Consider the following 19,428-nt stretch of genomic DNA (forward strand, 5'->3'; position numbering starts at 1 on the left):
TTAATCATGGCTAGAGGTCAATAAATTTGATCTAGAATAGAATTTATTCATTTATTGATTCTTCGTTTCTATGAAGAGAATAACACCTCTAATGATGATCGCCTGAGGCATTACTTCAGGCAATGTCTTTTCCTCGAGAGATCTTTAGATGATTTCGTGCTTCAAAATCCTAGATCCCTCTGCATAATACGGCTTCTATGAAGAGTTTAACACCTCTAATCCTAGATCCCTATACATAATTAACGAAACTTCTGATTTAAATAAATACATAATTTAGACAAATTAGAGGTATTTAGAGTATCAGTTAGGCTCTATGATGGATTTGTTGCATGCATGACATCTTGAATAAACATGGTGATATTGGAATGAGAAGATCCTCCTTCCTCAACAGCCTTCTTTACCAATTCTCCAAGCTCCCTTGCTCTTTCTCTTCTTTCGACTGCTTTTTCGCCATCTATTAGCTCCTTGATAGCATCCTTCACTCGCTCACTCTTCACCAACTGTTCTGACATCAATCCAATCCTCACACCAATCTTAAGTACATCGACGACAAACGTTTCGTTGAAAATCTGTTCACCGAACAGAGGCAGTGTGATCATTGGCACACCTGCGCATACACCTTCTACTGTTGAATTCCATCCACAGTGTGTGAAAAATCCTCCGACAGAGGGATGGGATAGTATTAGAACTTGTGGCGCCCATCCTCGAATAATTAGGCCTCTTCCTTTTAGTCTCTCTTCAAATTTATTGACCTCTAGCCATGTTTCAGTTTCAGCTGAATGATCATTCTTTCTGATTATCCAGATGAAAGGCTTATTCGAAGCTTCGAGCCCCAAACCGAATTGTATAAGTTGAGGTGAGGGGATATGACTTAAGCTCCCAAAACAAGCATAAATAACTGAACAAGGCTTCATTGAATCAAGCCATTTTAAGCACTGGTATTCGTCGATACAGGACTTGTTACCTCTGTCAAATTTATCCGAATTCTTCGTGTTACATAAAGAAGTTGGCCCAATTGCCCAAACTCTGCTTCTCTGTTTCTTGTATTCTTCAAAGTAACCTGGCTCCATTTCCTCACAACTATTCACCAAAACCCCTCTGGCCAGGTGCTCAGTGTCTTTGATCATGTTCATTATATGTTTCTTGTCATCTGATTTCTCTCTGAGCCATTCGGGCAGCTCAGACCTCTTGAACTCGATTTCATGAGGCATATCAGGCACCAAGAATGAGTCTGTATCTGAAGTAAGGCTCTCATGCATCTTGTTTTCAGAAATCTTGAGGGTACATACAATTGTGAAGGAAGAAATTGTGTGGAAAACATACCTAGGAATCTTGAATTTTCGAGCAACTTCATTAGTCCATACAAGAGCATTTGTTGATACTATGCAGCTAGGCCTTGGAACCAGTTCTTGCAACAATTTTTCCAGTGGTTCTTTCATCATCTCATTTGCTTCCAAAAAGTTGTGTCCCTGTTCTAGTGATGCCAGTGAATCCATGTTTTCACAGCATTCTGGCAACCCGACTTCGCGGTTAGGAAACTCGAGAGCTGCTAGTTGGATTTTGAGGTTTAGATTCTTGGCTCGATCAATGATCGGTTTGTAGCGGATAGCATTGAGTGGAGTGGTGATTATAGTAACATTAAGTCCTCGTAGAGCGAGTAGTTTGGCAAAATCTGTTAAGGGGATTATATGGCTTTGAGACATTAGAGGAATCAACAGGAAGTGAAGCTGCTGCTGCTGCTGCTGCTGCTGCTGATGATGATGATGATGAACATTGGAATTAGCCATTTTTGTGGAGAGGAGAGTTTTCTGAGGTAAATAAGATTGTGACATATATTTGACAAGTTCACTACTGTTATATACTCCCTACTTTGCTTGAAGATAGATTTTGACTCTTTTATTTGGATTTTGGAATTTTTTCTTAAAACGAACTAACTTTTCAGATTGAACATGAGCACCAAGAATCAGGGCGATAATTCGGATCGAGCGAGCCGAGTTTCGAGCCGGACATAATTCGAGCCGACTTTAATCAAGTCGAGTCGAGCCGACTCGTTTAACTAATCGAGCCTAAACCGCTGCCTGAACTCGACTCGTTTAATTTCACGAGTTGAGTCAAACCGAAACAAGCCAGTTTTAACGAACCGGGCAAGTCAGCTCGTTTAATTTTACACTTAATTGAGCCTAAATCTCTACCTGAATTCAGCTCGTTTAATTTCACGAGACGAGTCGAGCCGGCTCGAGTAATTAAACGAGCCGGAATTTCGAGTCCACCTAAACGAGTTCGAGCAACCCTACCACGAATCAATCCGAGCGAAGTCCCACCGTGGAATAGGCAGCTATAATCTGCAAGGCCGCAACGGGAAAGCCCACAACGGGTACCACAACCTTCTCCCAACATTTTATTGTATTCCGATGCATTTAATCTTATAAAATTTGAACCGAATACGTCCAATTGTTAGTTAGACCTTTGTATCCACTATTTTTTAATAAATTCTTGAAAAGTCTTAAGTAAAGGATGCATGAACCATTTGTCCACAATGGTGTGCTTGTGTCAGGTGAAAAGAACTGATGCATGCTTGTCTATTAGTCTTGTAGACGGAGCTATCAACACACTATTTACAATGTCCGGCTCATAACTGTCCATTCCTGTATTATTGGTTTTTTTTAAAGCCCGTTTACTGGATTTCATTTGAAATTCGAGGTTTGATAATAAATTGTTTAAGAATTTGGTTTTGGATTTCATTTGAAATTCAAAATATTGAAATATTAATATAAACATGAGAATTTGAAATGAAAATTCAAATCCGGTCATTTGAAATCCCTCATTTGAAATGAAATGTAAGTTTACAAACGTCCTATTAGTGATTTTGATTTTTTCCTAAATGTCTTATTAGCTTACAGTATTTTTTGATTGCGTTACGCAGAGGGGCGAAACGAGAAAGTTTTGTTTAGGGTGTACCGAGTAAATTTTGGTGAACTATCCTCATATTTTGTTATGCGCTTTCATATATTATCAAAAAAAATTAGTTATGATAGAACGTTAAATTTTATTTTAGGACACGTGTCCCCACCGTGCACCTTGCTAGATACGCCCGTGATCATCATGCATAATAAACTTTGTGGAAATTGTCTTCCATTCAATAATTGGCCTTACTGTTGAGACAATTATACAGATGCAATGAAAATATATCTTGTTGTCGGGGCGGATTCAGAAATATATTTTCAAGGGGACACCAAACAAATTTTGGAAAAACACTTTTATTATTTTGAATTTTATGGGTACACTTTCATATATTTTCAAAAAAATTAATAATGAAAAAACGTAAAATTTGATTTCAGGGGGGACACGTATCCCCCGGTGCCACTTATTAGATCCGCCCTCCTTGTTGCAGATGTATTTGAGCCCAAGCTGCAAGTGGCATCTCATTTTTCTGCAACTCCAACCAGTCATTGAAGCTGCATTTCAGCAGCTCACATGCTGCTTGACAGGCCATGTTCAGTTCATGTATAAGCTCTGCAGTTGCTTGTTGTATGTTTGTTGAGTGTTGTTCTATTTCCCTCTTGAAATTAGCTTATAGATTCCTCTCATTTTCCATCTGTGACGTTGGGAGAAAAACAAGATGGTGCTATTCAACTGTGTTACCCGTACTCTTCATTTTACCTCCGAGTATTCGTGTCGGACACTCGACATCTGGACATGGACATTCGGACTCGGACACTTATTTTAAGCCAAAAACATGTATATTTTTTCAAAATGTTGCGGAGTCCGATACCTGGACGCGTGTTCAAGTGGGACACTTTTATCCGAGTCCGAGTACCATAGCTGCAGCTGCTTGTTGTATGTTTGTTGAGTGTTGTTCTATTTCCCTCTTGAAAATAGCTTATAGAATCCTCTCATTTTCCATCTGTAAAGTTCAGAAAAAACAAGATGGTGCTGTTTAATATTAGTACTGGGAGGAGAAATTTATTTAGCTTGTTATTATCAGAAGAATAGTAAAATACAATTAGTGTTCAAGGTTTGATTTTTATGGTATCTTTAATTATATTCTGCAATTTAAACCCATACATAATCTACTTATATGATCACGAAAAAGAAGGTATTTCAGAAATTGATTCAATGTGTAAGATCAAGAAACCGATTTCTGCAGCCTACTTTCTCGCTGCTAGTTAAACCAAACCAAACATACCCTGTGTAAACCGTTTGTAAAATATGAACTTATGCACTTAGCTGAATAAGATGTACGCAGACTTTAACTCTAAGTGTCGATTTTAACTTTAACTCAAAGTTAAAACAATCTGATCAGAAAATGAAGGCGAAGTCAGTCGTTGAACTCCAGCACGATTTCCTTCTCAGTGTCGATTTTCAACCACAATGCTTTAAGGCCTCCAAAAAGCTTGGCGCGATTCTGAGAATACTAGTAGTTCCCAGATTTTTGGAGTATCGGTGTTTTTCCTTTGATCCTTTCTTTGTATCCTTCACAAAGAAAGTCACTTGTCAAACTCTTGCTATTCTCAGCGAGCCAATTTAAGCAATATGATCATATATAAGAAAGCCTCTGTAACTAATCCAGGAAGCGTTGTTGCCACCAGAGCTCTCATTGCCAGAGCTAGAGCGGCTATCGTTATCAGAAGCAGGGGAAGATCTAGTAAGGGGCACGGGGGACATGTGTCCTTCCTAAAATAAAATTTTACGTTTTTTTACCATTAAATTTTTTGAAAATATATGAAAGTGCCCTCCGAAAATTCAAAAATATAAAGGTGTATTCACAAAATATGGTCAGTATTCCCCCCCCCCGGAGTTTTAATCCTGGATCCGCCCCTAATCATAAGTAGTCTCCAAGGTGTCATTGTTGCGTACAGGGACATTGCACCAAGCTTTCATACCCCCAGTGTCTTTGCATAATTTTTAACAAAACCTGGCTTTGATCCCTAAAATTACTAGCTACTACACTGTCTGGTAGCTTCCATATTGTATCGGTTTCTGATAAAAAAAATCGGGGGAAGTGAATATCGGTATTGATCATAGTAGCAACCATACACTCAGCTAATGCAATTTTAGCAGGTAGGCTAGACACAACAAACTATTTGAAGCAACTTTATTAAGAACATTGAATAAAAATTTGAAGCAACTTTTACTAAAAAAGATAGTAATGGTCGATATTCACAACCTACCCTAATTGGAGGCAATTTCATCAAGTATGCTAGGCATGTTTATAGTCTTGAAGTTGTCAAAAAATTCACAGGCTTTAGGTAATCCTACTTCTCTCACGAGGAATAGAGCTCAGCTACGCGAATGTCAAACTCAGTATGCCTTTTGGTAATCCTACTTCTCTCGAGGAATAGAGCTCAGCTACGCGAATGTCATGCTCAGTATGCCTTTAGGTAATCCTACTTCTCTCCAGGAATAGAGCTCAGCTACGCGAATGTCAAGCTCAGTATGTATGGTAAAAGTAACAATTGCCTCAAATCAAAGTATTGGCACTTAGCAGGGTGCTGAAGGTCACAATAGCACCATATACTGTGCAAACAAACTTGGATTGTGTAGGGGTTATATGACCTATTGTGCAGTAGAGAAAACAAGACAGAATGAAGATCCTTAGCCAGATAGGCGATGACAAGTTATCCGCAAGTTTTGATCATGATGTAGAGTTATTTACCTGGTTGATAGTCAGAAAAACAGGCTCCTTCTTAGTTATTAAAATTCATTTCTGTGAATATTTTTGCAAGAAAAAAGTTGGTAACTTAAAAATATCTGTCCAGATAAAGTAGCCCATATCACTTGGCAAAAAAGATAAAGTCCATCTCAGATTTGGATAAGAAAAGAACAGGTTCTTGATAGAATAATCAAGTACAGGCTTTGTGAAACAGGCTGTTATCAGAACAACTGAAAGCAAATAACTAACTACTGTTATTCCATGTGATATCTTACCTATTGTACTAATATATGTTCTCATCAGGTTTACTCATGGTTCATAAGTTCATTTTTTGCCATGACAAACTGGAACAAACTTTTCATATTTATGTAAGAAGATCCTCCTGCTGCTATAGCCATCCTTGCCATCTCTCCGAGTTCTCTAGCTTTTTGTCGTCGTTCCTGTCCCCCTACTTTATCCATAACAATCTCGATAGCATTCTTCACACCTTCTCTCTTCATTACCAATCCAAACTTATGTTCCATTCCCCAAGTCACAGCAGCTTCTACTCCTGCACTTACCCCTGTTCCTAATACTTGCACCACCAGCTTCTCATTGATGAACTGCTCAGCAAACAATGGACATGCTATAATAGGCTTGCCTGCAGACACTCCTTCGAGAGTTGAATTCCATCCGCAATGTGTTAAGAACCCTCCAATTGAGGAATGTGATAGGATTAGTAACTGAGGTGCCCAGCCTTTTAGCAAGAAGCCTCTCCCTTTTGTTCTCTCTTCAAATTTCTCTTCTTGAATCCATTTTTCGAGTTCTCGTGATTTCTCTCCTCCTCTTATTACCCATATGAAAGGCTTGTTCGAGGCTTCCAAGCCTAATCCGAGTTCCTTAAGTTGAGAAGCTGTTAGGCTACTGATGCTACCTAAACACGCGTAAATCACTGAGTCTGGTTCTTGTAAATCAAGCCACTTCAAACACTCGATTTCACTCTCTGGAGAATCTGCAAAGTTGCCTCTCTCAGCTTTGTCTAACTTCAACTTGTTACATGATGAAAGAGGGCCAATGCACCAAACTTCACCACCTTTGATTCTCTTAAACTCATTCACATACTCAACCTCCAGTTCTTCAAAAGTATTGACTATAATCCCATCTGCTATCACCTCTGCCTCAGTCATCTTCTTTCGAACATCATTCAAATCACCTGAATTGCCTGGATTCAAGGCCTCAGGTAACTGAGCCTTAGCTAACTTAATCTGATGAGGCAAACCAGGCACCAAAACAGACTCAAACCGCGAAGACACACTCTTAAACTCCTCAGACATCTGCAAATGATGAGTGCATGAAAACGAAAAACATCCCATACCATCAAAAAACAGCCTAGGAATCTTCATTCTCTGCGCAGTCTCAACAGTCCATGCAAGATTCTTACCAGAAACTATACAACTAGGACGTGGACTCAACCGATCAAACAGTTCTTCAAACGGCTTCTGCAACATTTGAGATGCAACAAAAAAATTCTTGATCAAGTCACGTGAAATCGAGTCCATATTTTCGCATCCCCTAGGTAAACCAGCCTCAACTGCTGGAAAATCAAGATCCACTAGCCTAATTTCAAGCCCGGATTCAACTGCGCGATCCACGATAGATTTAAAACGTTTCGAGTTCAGAGGAGTACTAATAATAGTAACTGTAGTGCCATGTTGTGCAAACAATCTAGCCATGTCTACAATAGGCATGAGGTGACCAGGTGACATTAGAGGTATGAAAACAAAGTGCAGTTGCTTGAAGCTTGGATCTTGCATTGTTGTTAAAGAACAGAGTTGAGGAGGTTTTCAAGACTTTGATGTGTGAGATTTGTTTATGAAAGTGTCATTGACTATGAGATTATAAATATAGGAGTGTGAAAATACTATAGTGAAAGGGAAATGGTAGTTGCAAATGAGGATGCAGTAATGAGTATTATATAGTTCCACTGGGAAAAATATATTCCTACCCAACTTTCTGCAACCGCATTCACATTTGCAATAATATGATTAAAATGGGCCCGACAATAATCGGTGATGTTTAAAAATACCTATTTTTGGATGCAATAGCTGAAAATACCCATTTTTAAAACACATGAAAATACCCATTTTCAAAACACATGACTGAAAATACTGTTTTGGATACACATTTTATAATTGGATAAGTGTAATACGCATTTAATAATTGAGTATCTAAGAAAATTACTAAAAATACGTATTTATAGTTTGGGTATTACCATTGAAATATGCATTTGCCAAATGCGTATCTTAAAAAAAAATTGGATACCTATTTGAAAAATGCGTATTTAGTACAAAACACGATACCCAAATGACAAATACGGTATTTTCAGCCGTCCAGTTTCAGAATGGGTATTTTCAACCATTTACACCAAAAAATTGTTATTTTTAACATTATTTCAGAATAATCTCAGGTAATCTGAGATTATAAGGTTTTTCATACATTTTTAATGATATTTTTGTAAATAGCAATTTATTATTTTAAATTTACAAATTAATCGGCGTATTACCTGAGGTCATCCGTACATGAGACCCATATCATTATTATATAATTTTATTATAATAAGCTTTTATATTCACTACTTAAATAAACTCATTATTATCATATAAATTAATTAAAAATAATCTTAAAAATGTAAGATTTAAAAAATAACTTTAGAAAAATTAAGTTAGCGATTTATTTGAAATTTAAATTGACTGTTACAATTTCATCGATAAAATATTCTTTAACCCGATTTTAGCATAATCGAGTCAATTAACCGTCGTGTAGCGACTAATTGATAATTAATATTGATCAATATTGTCGATTTTTAAAACGGTAAGAATCAAAATTTCTAAATCACTAAATTTATATGAACAAAACACTCTTATCAATTGTCGACTTTTAAAATATTGAGAATCAAAATTTCTCAAATCACCAAATTTATATAAACCAAACCCTTGAAATTTGTATTGATTTGTTAAAAAAAATCCCTAAATACGTAATTATGAGAGTAATAGAATTATATAGTGTATTTTTTTCTTTTTTTTATGGTAGCTAACCCGCAGCCGCTACACTTCGGGTTTATACATTCACGTCTCTGTTATAGAAATCGGCCGATTTTTCAAAAATTGCCGATAAATCGCTCAAAAATCGGTCAAAAATATTTGTCCGATTTAACCGATTTCCGATAAATCGCCGATTAATCATTCAATTTTTTAAAAATCGTCCGATAAATCGTAAATCGGTACCTCAACCGAATAGTTCCGATTTCCGAAATCTGTAACACTAATTCACGTTTAAAACTCTGTATAGATGAGTACCCAAAAGTATCAACCTATTTATTAATTTATTTTAGTGGTTTTAGATCTTATGATTCTCATTATAACATGCTTTCACTGAAGCATGACTTTAGAATATGTTGATACCTATAAGAGGGCGGCTGGGGTGATTAAATAATCACAAAACCTTACAAAAATTTGAAGAATTTTTTTATTACTAGGTTGTTGGTTAGTTAGTATTATTATTTATTAAAAAAAAGAAATTAGCAAGTTGATTCAGTGATTGTATGCGTGACCCATTATTTTTAAAAGCGGAAATCAATATTATTCGGTAAAATAATTTTTTAATGATTAATCTGATAATCGGTGATTAATTTGATTAATTAATCGGACATCGGAGCATTATGTATTTAATAAAAATATAAAATAATTAATTTATTAAACTAAATATATAAATTTAAGAAAAAAATGTAATGATAAATTGAATTATAAAATTAAATCGACAGAACATATTAAAATAATTAATCGGGCTATTAATCGGTAAAATTTGTGATTTTTAAAACAGAGTTCTTAGATATTAAATCAAAAATAACAGTGGATTAAAATGAGATTCGGGCACATGCTACCGGATAATTTGGACAATGCGGAAGACCGTGAAGATCCGATTTTCAACCAAACATATAGTTTATTACTGCCTACGTCATGCTAGCATATTTTATGATGAATAAAAGAATGTTTTCCGTTCCCGTTTCCTTCCTTCCTCATTGATATATATATACAGTTTTACAACCCATCATTCAGCCATAATCGTTGACTATAAACAAGGCAGTAGACTAGGAAATAATACACCAATCTACCTATCATATCCTACAAATCAGGAAATAAATAAACCTATCATATCCTACAAATCAGGTAACAAACTATGAGAACAACTGTACATTAGACTAAGCTAATTATATACATAATTATCTTAACACACCCCCGTAGTCAAAGCGGGAGGGTTGCGGACGCTGAGACTAGTCCAAAAATCTTCAAATAATACACGTGGAAGTCCCTTGGTAAATATGTCCGCAATTTGATGCCGCGTAGGTACATGAAGAACTCGGACATCACCACGCGCGACCTTCTCCCTGACAAAAAGTTTATCCATCTCGATGTGTTTAGTTCTTTGATGTTGGACTGGATTACCTGAGAGATAGATTGCGCTGACATTGTCGCAGTATACCAAAGTTGCTTTCCTGAGAGGACAATGTAACTCAAGATGTAAGTTTCGAATCCAACAACATTCAGATACGACATTTGCAACTCCTCTATACTCAGCTTCGCAACTAGATTTGGATAATGTAGGTTGGCGTTTGGTTATCCCCTAAATAAACACAATAGCCTGAGGTCGAACGCCGTGTATCGGGGCACCCCCCCCAATCTGCATCGGTGTAGGAGATAAGAGACAAGGTAGAAGAAGGATAAAGATGCAGGCCATGATCCTTAGTACCTTGTATATATCGAATTATGCGCTTAAGAGCGGCCATATGACACTCCTTTGGATCATGCATATGTAGACAAACTTGCTGGACGGCATAGGATATATCGGGTCTGGTAAACGTCAGATATTGCAATGCCCCTGCCAGGCTACGGTAATGGGTGGGATGCGCATAGGCTGGACCAGATGCCCCAACCTTTGGCTTAGTATCAACTGGCGTGGCTGAAGGTTTGCAAGTCGACATTCCTGCTCGCTCAATGATATCCTCTGCATATTTGCGTTGTGATAGAAAAAGACCACCTGTAGTTCTAGTCACTGCTATGCCAAGAAAATAGTTTAAAGGACCCAAATCTTTCATGGCAAATTCGGAGCCAAGAAGTGACATGATAGATAACCGGAGAGCATGAGAAGAAGTTGTCAAGATTATGTCATCCACATATAATAACAGATATGCCGTATGGGAACCCGAGCGATAAATAAACAAAGAATTATCAGACTTGCTGTTAATAAAACCAAGAGACAACACATAAGCAGCAAATCTTTTGTACCATGCCCGAGGTGCCTGTTTAAGACCATATAATGACTTACGCAAGAAACACACATAGTCCGGATGAGCAGAATCACGATACCCAGCTGGTTGATGCATATATACCGTCTCATCTAGCTCACCATGTAAGAATGCATTCTTGACATCAAGCTGATGAATAGGCCAAGTTTTTGATAAAGCCAGGCTTAGAACAGTCCGAATAGTGGCAGGCTTAACAACCGGACTAAAAGTTTCTCCACAATCAATGCCCACCTGTTGTGTTTTGCCATCACATACAAGACGGGCCTTATGCCGCTCAAAAGAACCATCAGATTTTTCCTTATGAGTAAAAATCCACATAGAACGAATAACATTAGCATTAGACGGACGGGGCACCAACTCCCACGTCTCATTTTTAATAAGAGCATTAAATTCATCATCCATAGCCTTCTTCCAATTGGGGTCATGTAAAGCCTCTACGGGGTTACGAGGAATAGAAGATTTCGTAACCTTAGAGGTGGTAGCAACATTGCAATATTTTTTATTAGGCTTAAAAATACCGCGTTGACTCCGTGTGACCATGGTTGGTTGAGGTGGAGGCTGCAAAGGAGAAATAGGAGGCTGCATGTGTGGGATTGAAGATGATGACCCAGAATGTGTTTGTGGGCTAAGAGACGAAACTGGTGAAAGAAGTGGGTTGAGGGGTGAATGCGGCCCAGCAGCATCTGATGAGGGTGAGGTGGTTTGTTCACCCATGGAAGCTGGGTCCGTGTGATTTGGCCCTTGCGATGTGGCGGCCCGTAAATGATGAATGAGATAAGGAGAGAAGTCATCATCTAAGAACTCATAGGTGTTGGCAGGGGGAGTATGCAACGTAGCAAATGGAAACACAGTTTCATCAAAAAGTACATGACGACATATGATAATTTTGTGAGAGGAAAGATCATAACATTTATAACCCCTATGGTTCGGAGGGAAGCCTAAGAAGACACAGGGAGTGGATCGGGGTTGAAGCTTATGTATGGTGGTAGATGGAAAGAGAGGATATCAAAGACACCCGAAGACCCGTAAAAGAGAATATGAAGGTTCCCTATGATATAAAACGCTAAGAGGAGATTTGTTCCCTAGCAATTTGTTAGGCAAAAGGTTATGGAGATATGTTGCCATTTGTAAGGCATGATGCCAAAAGGATGGAGGTAAGGAGGCATGAGAGAGAAGAGTGCGAGTGATATTATTTAGTGATCGCAATTTTCGTTCAGCTTTTCCATTTTGTGGAGACGTATGAGGACACGAGAGACGAAAAGACAACCCATTTGACTCACAAAATTTCCAAAAAAAATTATTATCATACTCCCGCCCATTGTCACATTGGATATTTTTGATTGGACGCTCAAATTGTGTGCAGATATGAGACTGAAAAGCTAAAAATTTTATAAAAACTTCTGACTTTTTAGCCAATGGAAAAGTCCACACAAAATTAGTAAAATCATCCAAAATGAGCATATAATATCGGTGACCCGAAGAACTCAAAACCGGAGAAGTCCAAAGATCACTATGGATTATATCAAACGGCAAAGTAGTAGATGACATAGAAGAAGAAAATGGTAACTTAATCTGTTTCCCAAAAACACAAGAATGACAAATACTAGAACTTGAAGTACGATTATATGCAATATTTTTATTTCTACTAAGAGTATGTAAAATACTCGACCCTGGATGTCCTAAACGTGCATGCCAAATAGAAGGAGCCAATGCCACAAAACTTGATGGATAAGAACAGGGAGAAGAGGTGGCGTTGGTGAGGGGATATAGATCACATGTGCTATTACATCTCATTATTGGCATCCCCGTCCGGTAGTCCTCACAAAGAAACCATAAGGGTCAAACTCAACAGACACATTATTATCAACTGTAAACTTGCGAACGGAAATAAGATTTTTAATGAGTTTAGGAGCATGAAGGACATTATTGAGGGATAAAGGAGAGTGTGGAGAGGATAGAGTAGCACGACCACAACCAAGTACAGGAATAGACTGTCCACTGCCAACAATAATAGTAGATGGATGATTGCTCATATTAAAATAAGACGAGAGATTACCAGTGGAGGATGTCATGTGAGAGGTGGCTCCGTTATCCATGTACCACGAAGGATCGGGTTGGTTCAAAGTCATTGTGTGCATCGCTGACTCGATGTCTGTAGGAGTGTACTGCGGTGGCTGATGAGAGACAGCATACGCCTGTTGAGGACGAGAACCCAAGATGCCAGGCTGCCTGACCGGACCAGGAGAACGAGCACACCCTTGGGTGGGGTACGGGCATGGAGGAGCCGGCCACTGTGGAGGCCACCCCCATCCTGGAAACTGCGGTCATGGCTGTTGTTTCTGCTTCCAAGTTGGTTGCTGCTGCTGGCCAGCACCACTGTGACCACCATTGCCACTACCAGTCTTCCCCCCTTTGCCAGCAGACCTGCCTCCCTTGCCACCGTTCTGTTTTCGGCCATCATTCCTCTGTTACGGCATGTTACGGCTACGGGCACCCCCTGAATTGTCATACCCATCATCAGAGTCACGAGAAGTGACCAGCATCGCTGATGCCGAACCAATTGCCGCCTGCTTTGCTAGACCAGCCTCTTCAAGAGTGAGCATAGAACGAGCCTGGTAGAACACAGGAAGAGGAGTACTCTGTCGAATCAGAGTGCCAAGACCTTTATAAGCCTCAGTGAGACCCGAAACCAGTTGAAGAACCAAGCGATTGTTATCCACCGGTGCGCCAACATTCCGCAACTGATCGGAAAGAGCTTTGAGCCTCTGACAGTAAGCCGAGGCATTAGGAAAATCCTCCATCTTGGTAGTAGAGAATTCTTGTTCAAGTGTGACAGCACGAAAGTGTTGGTTGTCCTGGAAAATGTCCCGCAATCTATTCCAAACCTCCATGGCCGTAACATCAGGTTCGATGATGGTCTACAAGAGATCGTTGGAAATCGTGGCATATATCCAACTAACCACCGTAGCATCTAGGGTCGACCACAACTCCTTCTCCGCAGCAGTGAGAGGAGCCTTCTCGGTGTCCTTCACCGTAGCAGTGGGAGGAGAAATGGGAGGAGAAATGATATGGTCTAGAACCCCCTTAGAACGAGCGTGAAGTTTGAAAAGTTCCGCCCAAGTGAAGTACTGTGAGTTTTCAAAATCAAGAACTATAGTAATGGAGCTCTTGATATTGGTCACAGTAAGTGTTAGGTCCCAATTTGTTTGTAGAAGGGGGGGTTGAATGCAAACAATACCGTTTAATCGAATAAAATGCGGAATAAAATTGTGAAACAAAATTCAAGTTAAATAAAACTTTTATTAAACTTGAAAGGTGTTACAACTACGGTATCGGTTACAAGGGATTAATCTCAAATCAATTATTACAAATTTAGAATAAATTCGACATGAACTTTTTCAATTTTTGTAATTAAAAGATCAAATGCTAAATGCGATTTGAGATTAAGTTCTAGGGATTTTAATCCGCTAGATTGATACACAAGAACAAGATAAGTATTTCTAGTTGATTGGATTTAACTTTACAATCTAGAAATTGATCTTGAAGTTGCAGATGAGATGTAATATTTTTCTGCTCCTTTTTCTTTTTGTTCTTGAGTATGTATTCTGTTTTATTGCCTGCTACTTTTTTTATGAACTGGTCTTCTGCTTCTTTTAAACAACACAGCCGAGTAGATTGAATTGGAATGACAATCCTTTAAGCTTGTGAGACTTTCGGTAGGACAATGTTTACAACTAGCAAGACAATTAAAAATGAGCTAGCAAGACTTTCGGTATGACTATCAATTGTCATACCGATTGTCATACTAGTTCAAATAAATTGTCTTGCTGAATTAATAACAGATTTTAATCTAAACAGAAATTCTAATAAGATAACTAAATGTATTGGCATGACTTTCGGTATGACTATCAATTGTCATACCGATTGTCATACTAGTTCAAATAAATTGTCTTGCTGAATTTAAGCAGATTTTAAATCAATTAAAATCTTGTAAATCCTTAATATTAATTCTAAATTAATTAATCAATTTAATTCAATTAATCAATAAATTAATCTTTGCAGATATAATTTATTTTCTTAATTAAATTATATGACTTAATTAATTAATAGAGAATTAATACTAACCCTTAGCAGCATCCATTCTTCTGACAATCTTCTGAAAGTCACTGAGACTTATGAATCAATTCCGCCACTTCAATGCTGACACTCGATGTACTGTCTGGTTCATGAGTGATTAACTTTCGTGACGTTTCTTCATGTCTTGACTTTGATACTCTGATTAAATCCTTGTAATAAATGATACCTTGACGAGATCTCTGTCACTTGATTAAATCCACGATCTTGATTTATATCACTGAGGCATGATCAAATTCTTGAACTTCTTCCAGTGAATCTTCAAGTCTGCAGATGAACAATGTTTCTTTATTCTTTGACAGATGTTACATTGTGAGATCTCTCTGATGATTAATCCACTATTTACTTATTACATTCTTATTTGAGTTGAGTTAAATACTCGAATAAACGAGTAGGCTATGACATATGCCTTTCAATCTCCCCCTATTTGCTTGTTAGACAATAACAACAAATACCTAGAGGATAACTCAACTAACAAATAAGAAAAAGATATAAACAGTAATGTAAAGTAAATAGCAGAAAAGTTCCGGATTATATTTAACATTTTCCAGATTCCAAATGAAATTTACAAGTGAATACAAGATAGATGTTCCTCTAGCCTGAACATATAACTACATTAGACTATCTTGATTCATAAAGCTCTAATCATATTACATTGAGTTTTGAGCTAATTGACTTCAGTTGTCTTCTCTTCTGACTTCACCTTCTTCTAAATCTTGAAGCAATTCCTTGTCAAAGACACGATCCTTTTCTGAAGTGAAGCTTGCTGGTCTGACTGGTTGAACTCCAACTGACTTCAGCTTATTCTTGAGTTGATTGTACCTTTTAACATTCTTTTCACAATAAGCTTGAATCAAGTCAGCAGCTTGAGTCTTCAACATGGATGAATATCCAGCAGTTCTCAAATGATGTTCCATCCAGACCAGATGCTTAGCTGAGTAGTCTTTAAGAGATTGTACATCTAGCTGACAGATTTGAAGACAATCAGACTTAAAGAATCTCATTTGATGAGGATTATTGACCACTTGAGGACTAGCCCTGCTGGCAAACTCTTTAAGCCTTTCTCGAAGAACTTCATTCAATTCTGAGCTTCTTTTGACTTTGTTTAAAAGAACCCAAATCTCTGACAAAGAACGATTCTCAAATAGATGAAGTGACACCTTGAATGATCCTTCACTCTGACAATATACAAAAATGCTCATCTCATTTAGGGATCTATCAAAAACAGCTGTGATCCTTGAGACTTCAGTCTTGATAGCATTCATGTACATGTCATTGTTAGGATTTGAGATTTTCAGCTTGTCAAGAAGATGTAAGAACTGCCTATCATTGTTAGTGCTCAGCTGAGGCATATCGAGTACTCTCCTAGCTTCATCCCATTTTTCACCAATCTTTAGTCTGACATCTCTTCTCCTTTCTTGAGCCTTAATGTCATGAAGACGTTGCTTTTGAAGAGTTTCTGTTCTTTGTATGTCTTTCCTCCTGTCAATGATCTGAGAGACCTTCTTGAGTTCAGCTTCTTTTCTTTTCATCTCTGACTGCTCCTTCTGAAATTCTTTCTCAAACATAGGATCCACTGTATCTTCCTCTTCCCAATCTTCAAAATCACTTTCCTCTTCAGCTTCAAATAACCCATCTTTATCTTCCTGAACTGGTTCAGTGGGAATGTCAAAAATATCAAAGTCATCCTGTTCTCCACTGTAGTAGACATCATCAGCCTTTCCTTTGTTTCCAACAGAGGTATCTTTTTCTTTCCCTTTGGCACTACTTCCTTTCTTCTCCCCCTTAGTTGAGGGATCCTCTTCTGATCTTCCTTTGGAACCTCCATCACCTCCAGAGCCTGATCCTCCACCAGACGGTCCTTCAAAATAAGTTCTTTGTTCTTCATTAGGGCAATGAGAATTCTTGATCATGTAATATAGGTGCTTCATCCCTTCATTGAGATGTTCCATGCCCGTCTCTATCTTTAGAAATCTTGAGGAGTCCAGTGAATGATTCATCTCAACGAGGTCTTCAAGAGAAGTCATTCTTGTATGTAGAGAGCAGAAGTTGGATATGTCATCAGCTGATAAAGTTGGAGTGTCCTGAATAGAATTGAGCTTTGGTATTACAGTGGTCTTTAGATCTGAGATGTCATTCCTTATGATTGCAAGCTGATTGTTGACAGAGGTGGAAGAAGAAGACCGTTCAACCACTTGTGCTTTGAATGCTTGAGCTTCAGCTTGGCTTTTAGCAAGTTCTTCTTTTAGGGCAGCAATCTGAGCTAACAGGTTTACAGTATCAGTGTCTGTGTGTGCTCTCACCTGAATTTCACTCGTGTTTGGTTCACTCACCTCACGTGCATGTGTTTCTCTCAATATAATTGCTCGTGAGGAGTCTTCCTGTTGCTGTTCTTCTGTACCTGCATTAAAAATCACCCTAGCCTCTTCAAGAGAGGTCAGTGGTGGTGCAATGGGAATTCGCGAGTCCCGATCCTCAGTCAAACCTATCAAATCTTTTGGAATAGATGTCTGAATTGCTTCAGGGATAGATTGACCGAGTTGCCCTCCACTTTCTCCAGATAAATCTGCGAGTGGAGAATCCCATAAGGGAGCCAGAGGTGTTTGATCTGGGAGGGGAGAAAATGACTCTATTAAAGATGGCGGAGAGTCAGATTTTCCCTCTGAAGCATGTGATTGCTCTTCTGCCGTAACTATGGCAGGCACTGTAACCGACTCTACGTGCACTCCTCGCTGTGTGTCCTGAGTATGATCTGGGGAAGTGTATGGTTCCATTGTGAGTAATGGAATTGTGTCTGACTCAGTACAAGATGCCATGGCCCTATGGCGAATTTCAATAGATGCATCCTGTTGAGAGAATGCCTCTAGTAACTGTTCATTGGCCATTTCAAAGTCCATGTCCTGTTGGGAGGACAAGGATGGGCTTTCAGAAGCCTCAGAATATGTTTTTCTTTTCTTAGGAGGAGGCAGAGATGAGGGTTCACTCATATTTAACAATGTACTACTTCCTAGTAATCTCCTGGGTAACATTTTAGACAGTGGGGGAGAGGTTGAGATAGAATGTGACTCTGTGTTTGGCTCTATGACCTGGGATTGAAGCTGTGGTTCTACAACTTCATGGTCAGCCCTATCAACCACTGGGGGTCTTTCAACAGAAGTAGGAAGAGAGTGAGAGTGAGGAATTACTACCTGTAATGGAAGAGCCTGGGTGGCTTGAACCACTGGAGGTTGATGTTGCTGTTCATGGCCGGGAAGATTGAAAATAGGTAAGGGAATATAAGTGGCCATGAAAGCAGATACAAGTACTGGAACTTGCATGAATTTGAAGGTTGTGTCTTGGCGAGTGTAAATCTTTTTACTAACTGGAGGGGGTTCGGTTACTGCAGAGTTAGCAAAAAGGGCTTTGTGTTCAGGTGTGAGAAGATGATCTGCTATAAGCATGAGAAAACGAGCATAGTAACATGATACCCTACGATTTGTAGAATGATCACGTAAAGCAGAAGTTAGACGTCTCAAGAGAATGGGAAAAAGTAGTTTGCCAAAATTGATCCTTTGATTGAAAACAACCGCAAGACCAATATACTGCAGAGTGGAAGTGATGTTATGAAAATTGGATTTTGTGCAGTTGGCAAACACTTTGGAAAGTGTATCGAAGAAAATATCCCATTCAGACACCAAATTTGATTTAGAAAGTTTGGTTAAATTGATCACCCCCTGATAGTGAATAGCATTGAAAAAATTTGTGATATCATTTTCAGAGGGTAAATTACAGAAATTGTCTAGTGGAAAATTTAACGCACGATTGACGACTGTTTCATCAACTACATACTGTGTGTTTGCGACGGTGAATGAAAAAGATTTTGAATCATCGGCCACAGTAGAGGTTGTGCAAATCAGTCTAAGTAGATCGACGTTTAAAATCACATTTGATTTAATAGCAGAGCTAACAATCGAATGGTCATTTAAAAATCTAATCCATGGCTTAAATTTTTCAACATCACATTTTTCCGGATTAAAATAACCAACCTTATTATGCGCGACAATTTGGAAATTGAGAGCCATTTAAAATAATAATAAGACACACGCTTTCAGAATTTTAAGAATAATATTAAGAAAATTCGAATTAATTAAATTTATTTAATAATTCAAATTAAATTAATTATAATCGAAAAATTTAGACAGAAATGTATCTCGTTAAAATTCCTAACTCACAAACACAGTTTTGAAAGACCAAACGACACAAATCAGAAATTAAAATAAGAAATAAAAAAATGCTCAAAATCAACAAACACAAATCGAAA

At 38.2% G+C, this 19,428-nt stretch overlaps 2 protein-coding genes across 2 annotated transcripts; both read right to left on the reverse strand.

The window, feature by feature from the left end:
* Positions 1-21: 21 nt before the first annotated feature.
* LOC141709022 (UDP-glycosyltransferase 73C5-like) lies at positions 22-1,826 on the reverse strand. Its single transcript, XM_074512905.1, has one exon. The coding sequence runs from the start codon at positions 1,785-1,787 to the stop codon at positions 312-314; it is 1,476 nt and encodes a 491-aa protein (XP_074369006.1). The 5' UTR covers positions 1,788-1,826; the 3' UTR covers positions 22-311.
* Positions 1,827-5,741: 3,915 nt separating this feature from the next.
* On the reverse strand, positions 5,742-7,559 carry LOC141709024 (UDP-glycosyltransferase 73C12-like). The gene has a single exon (XM_074512911.1). The coding sequence runs from the start codon at positions 7,444-7,446 to the stop codon at positions 5,959-5,961; it is 1,488 nt and encodes a 495-aa protein (XP_074369012.1). The 5' UTR covers positions 7,447-7,559; the 3' UTR covers positions 5,742-5,958.
* Between the last annotated feature and the right edge of the window lie 11,869 nt (positions 7,560-19,428).

The sequence above is a fragment of the Apium graveolens genome, chromosome 2 (genome assembly GCF_009905375.1).
Source record: "Apium graveolens cultivar Ventura chromosome 2, ASM990537v1, whole genome shotgun sequence".
NCBI classification, from domain to species: Eukaryota; Viridiplantae; Streptophyta; class Magnoliopsida; order Apiales; family Apiaceae; genus Apium; species Apium graveolens.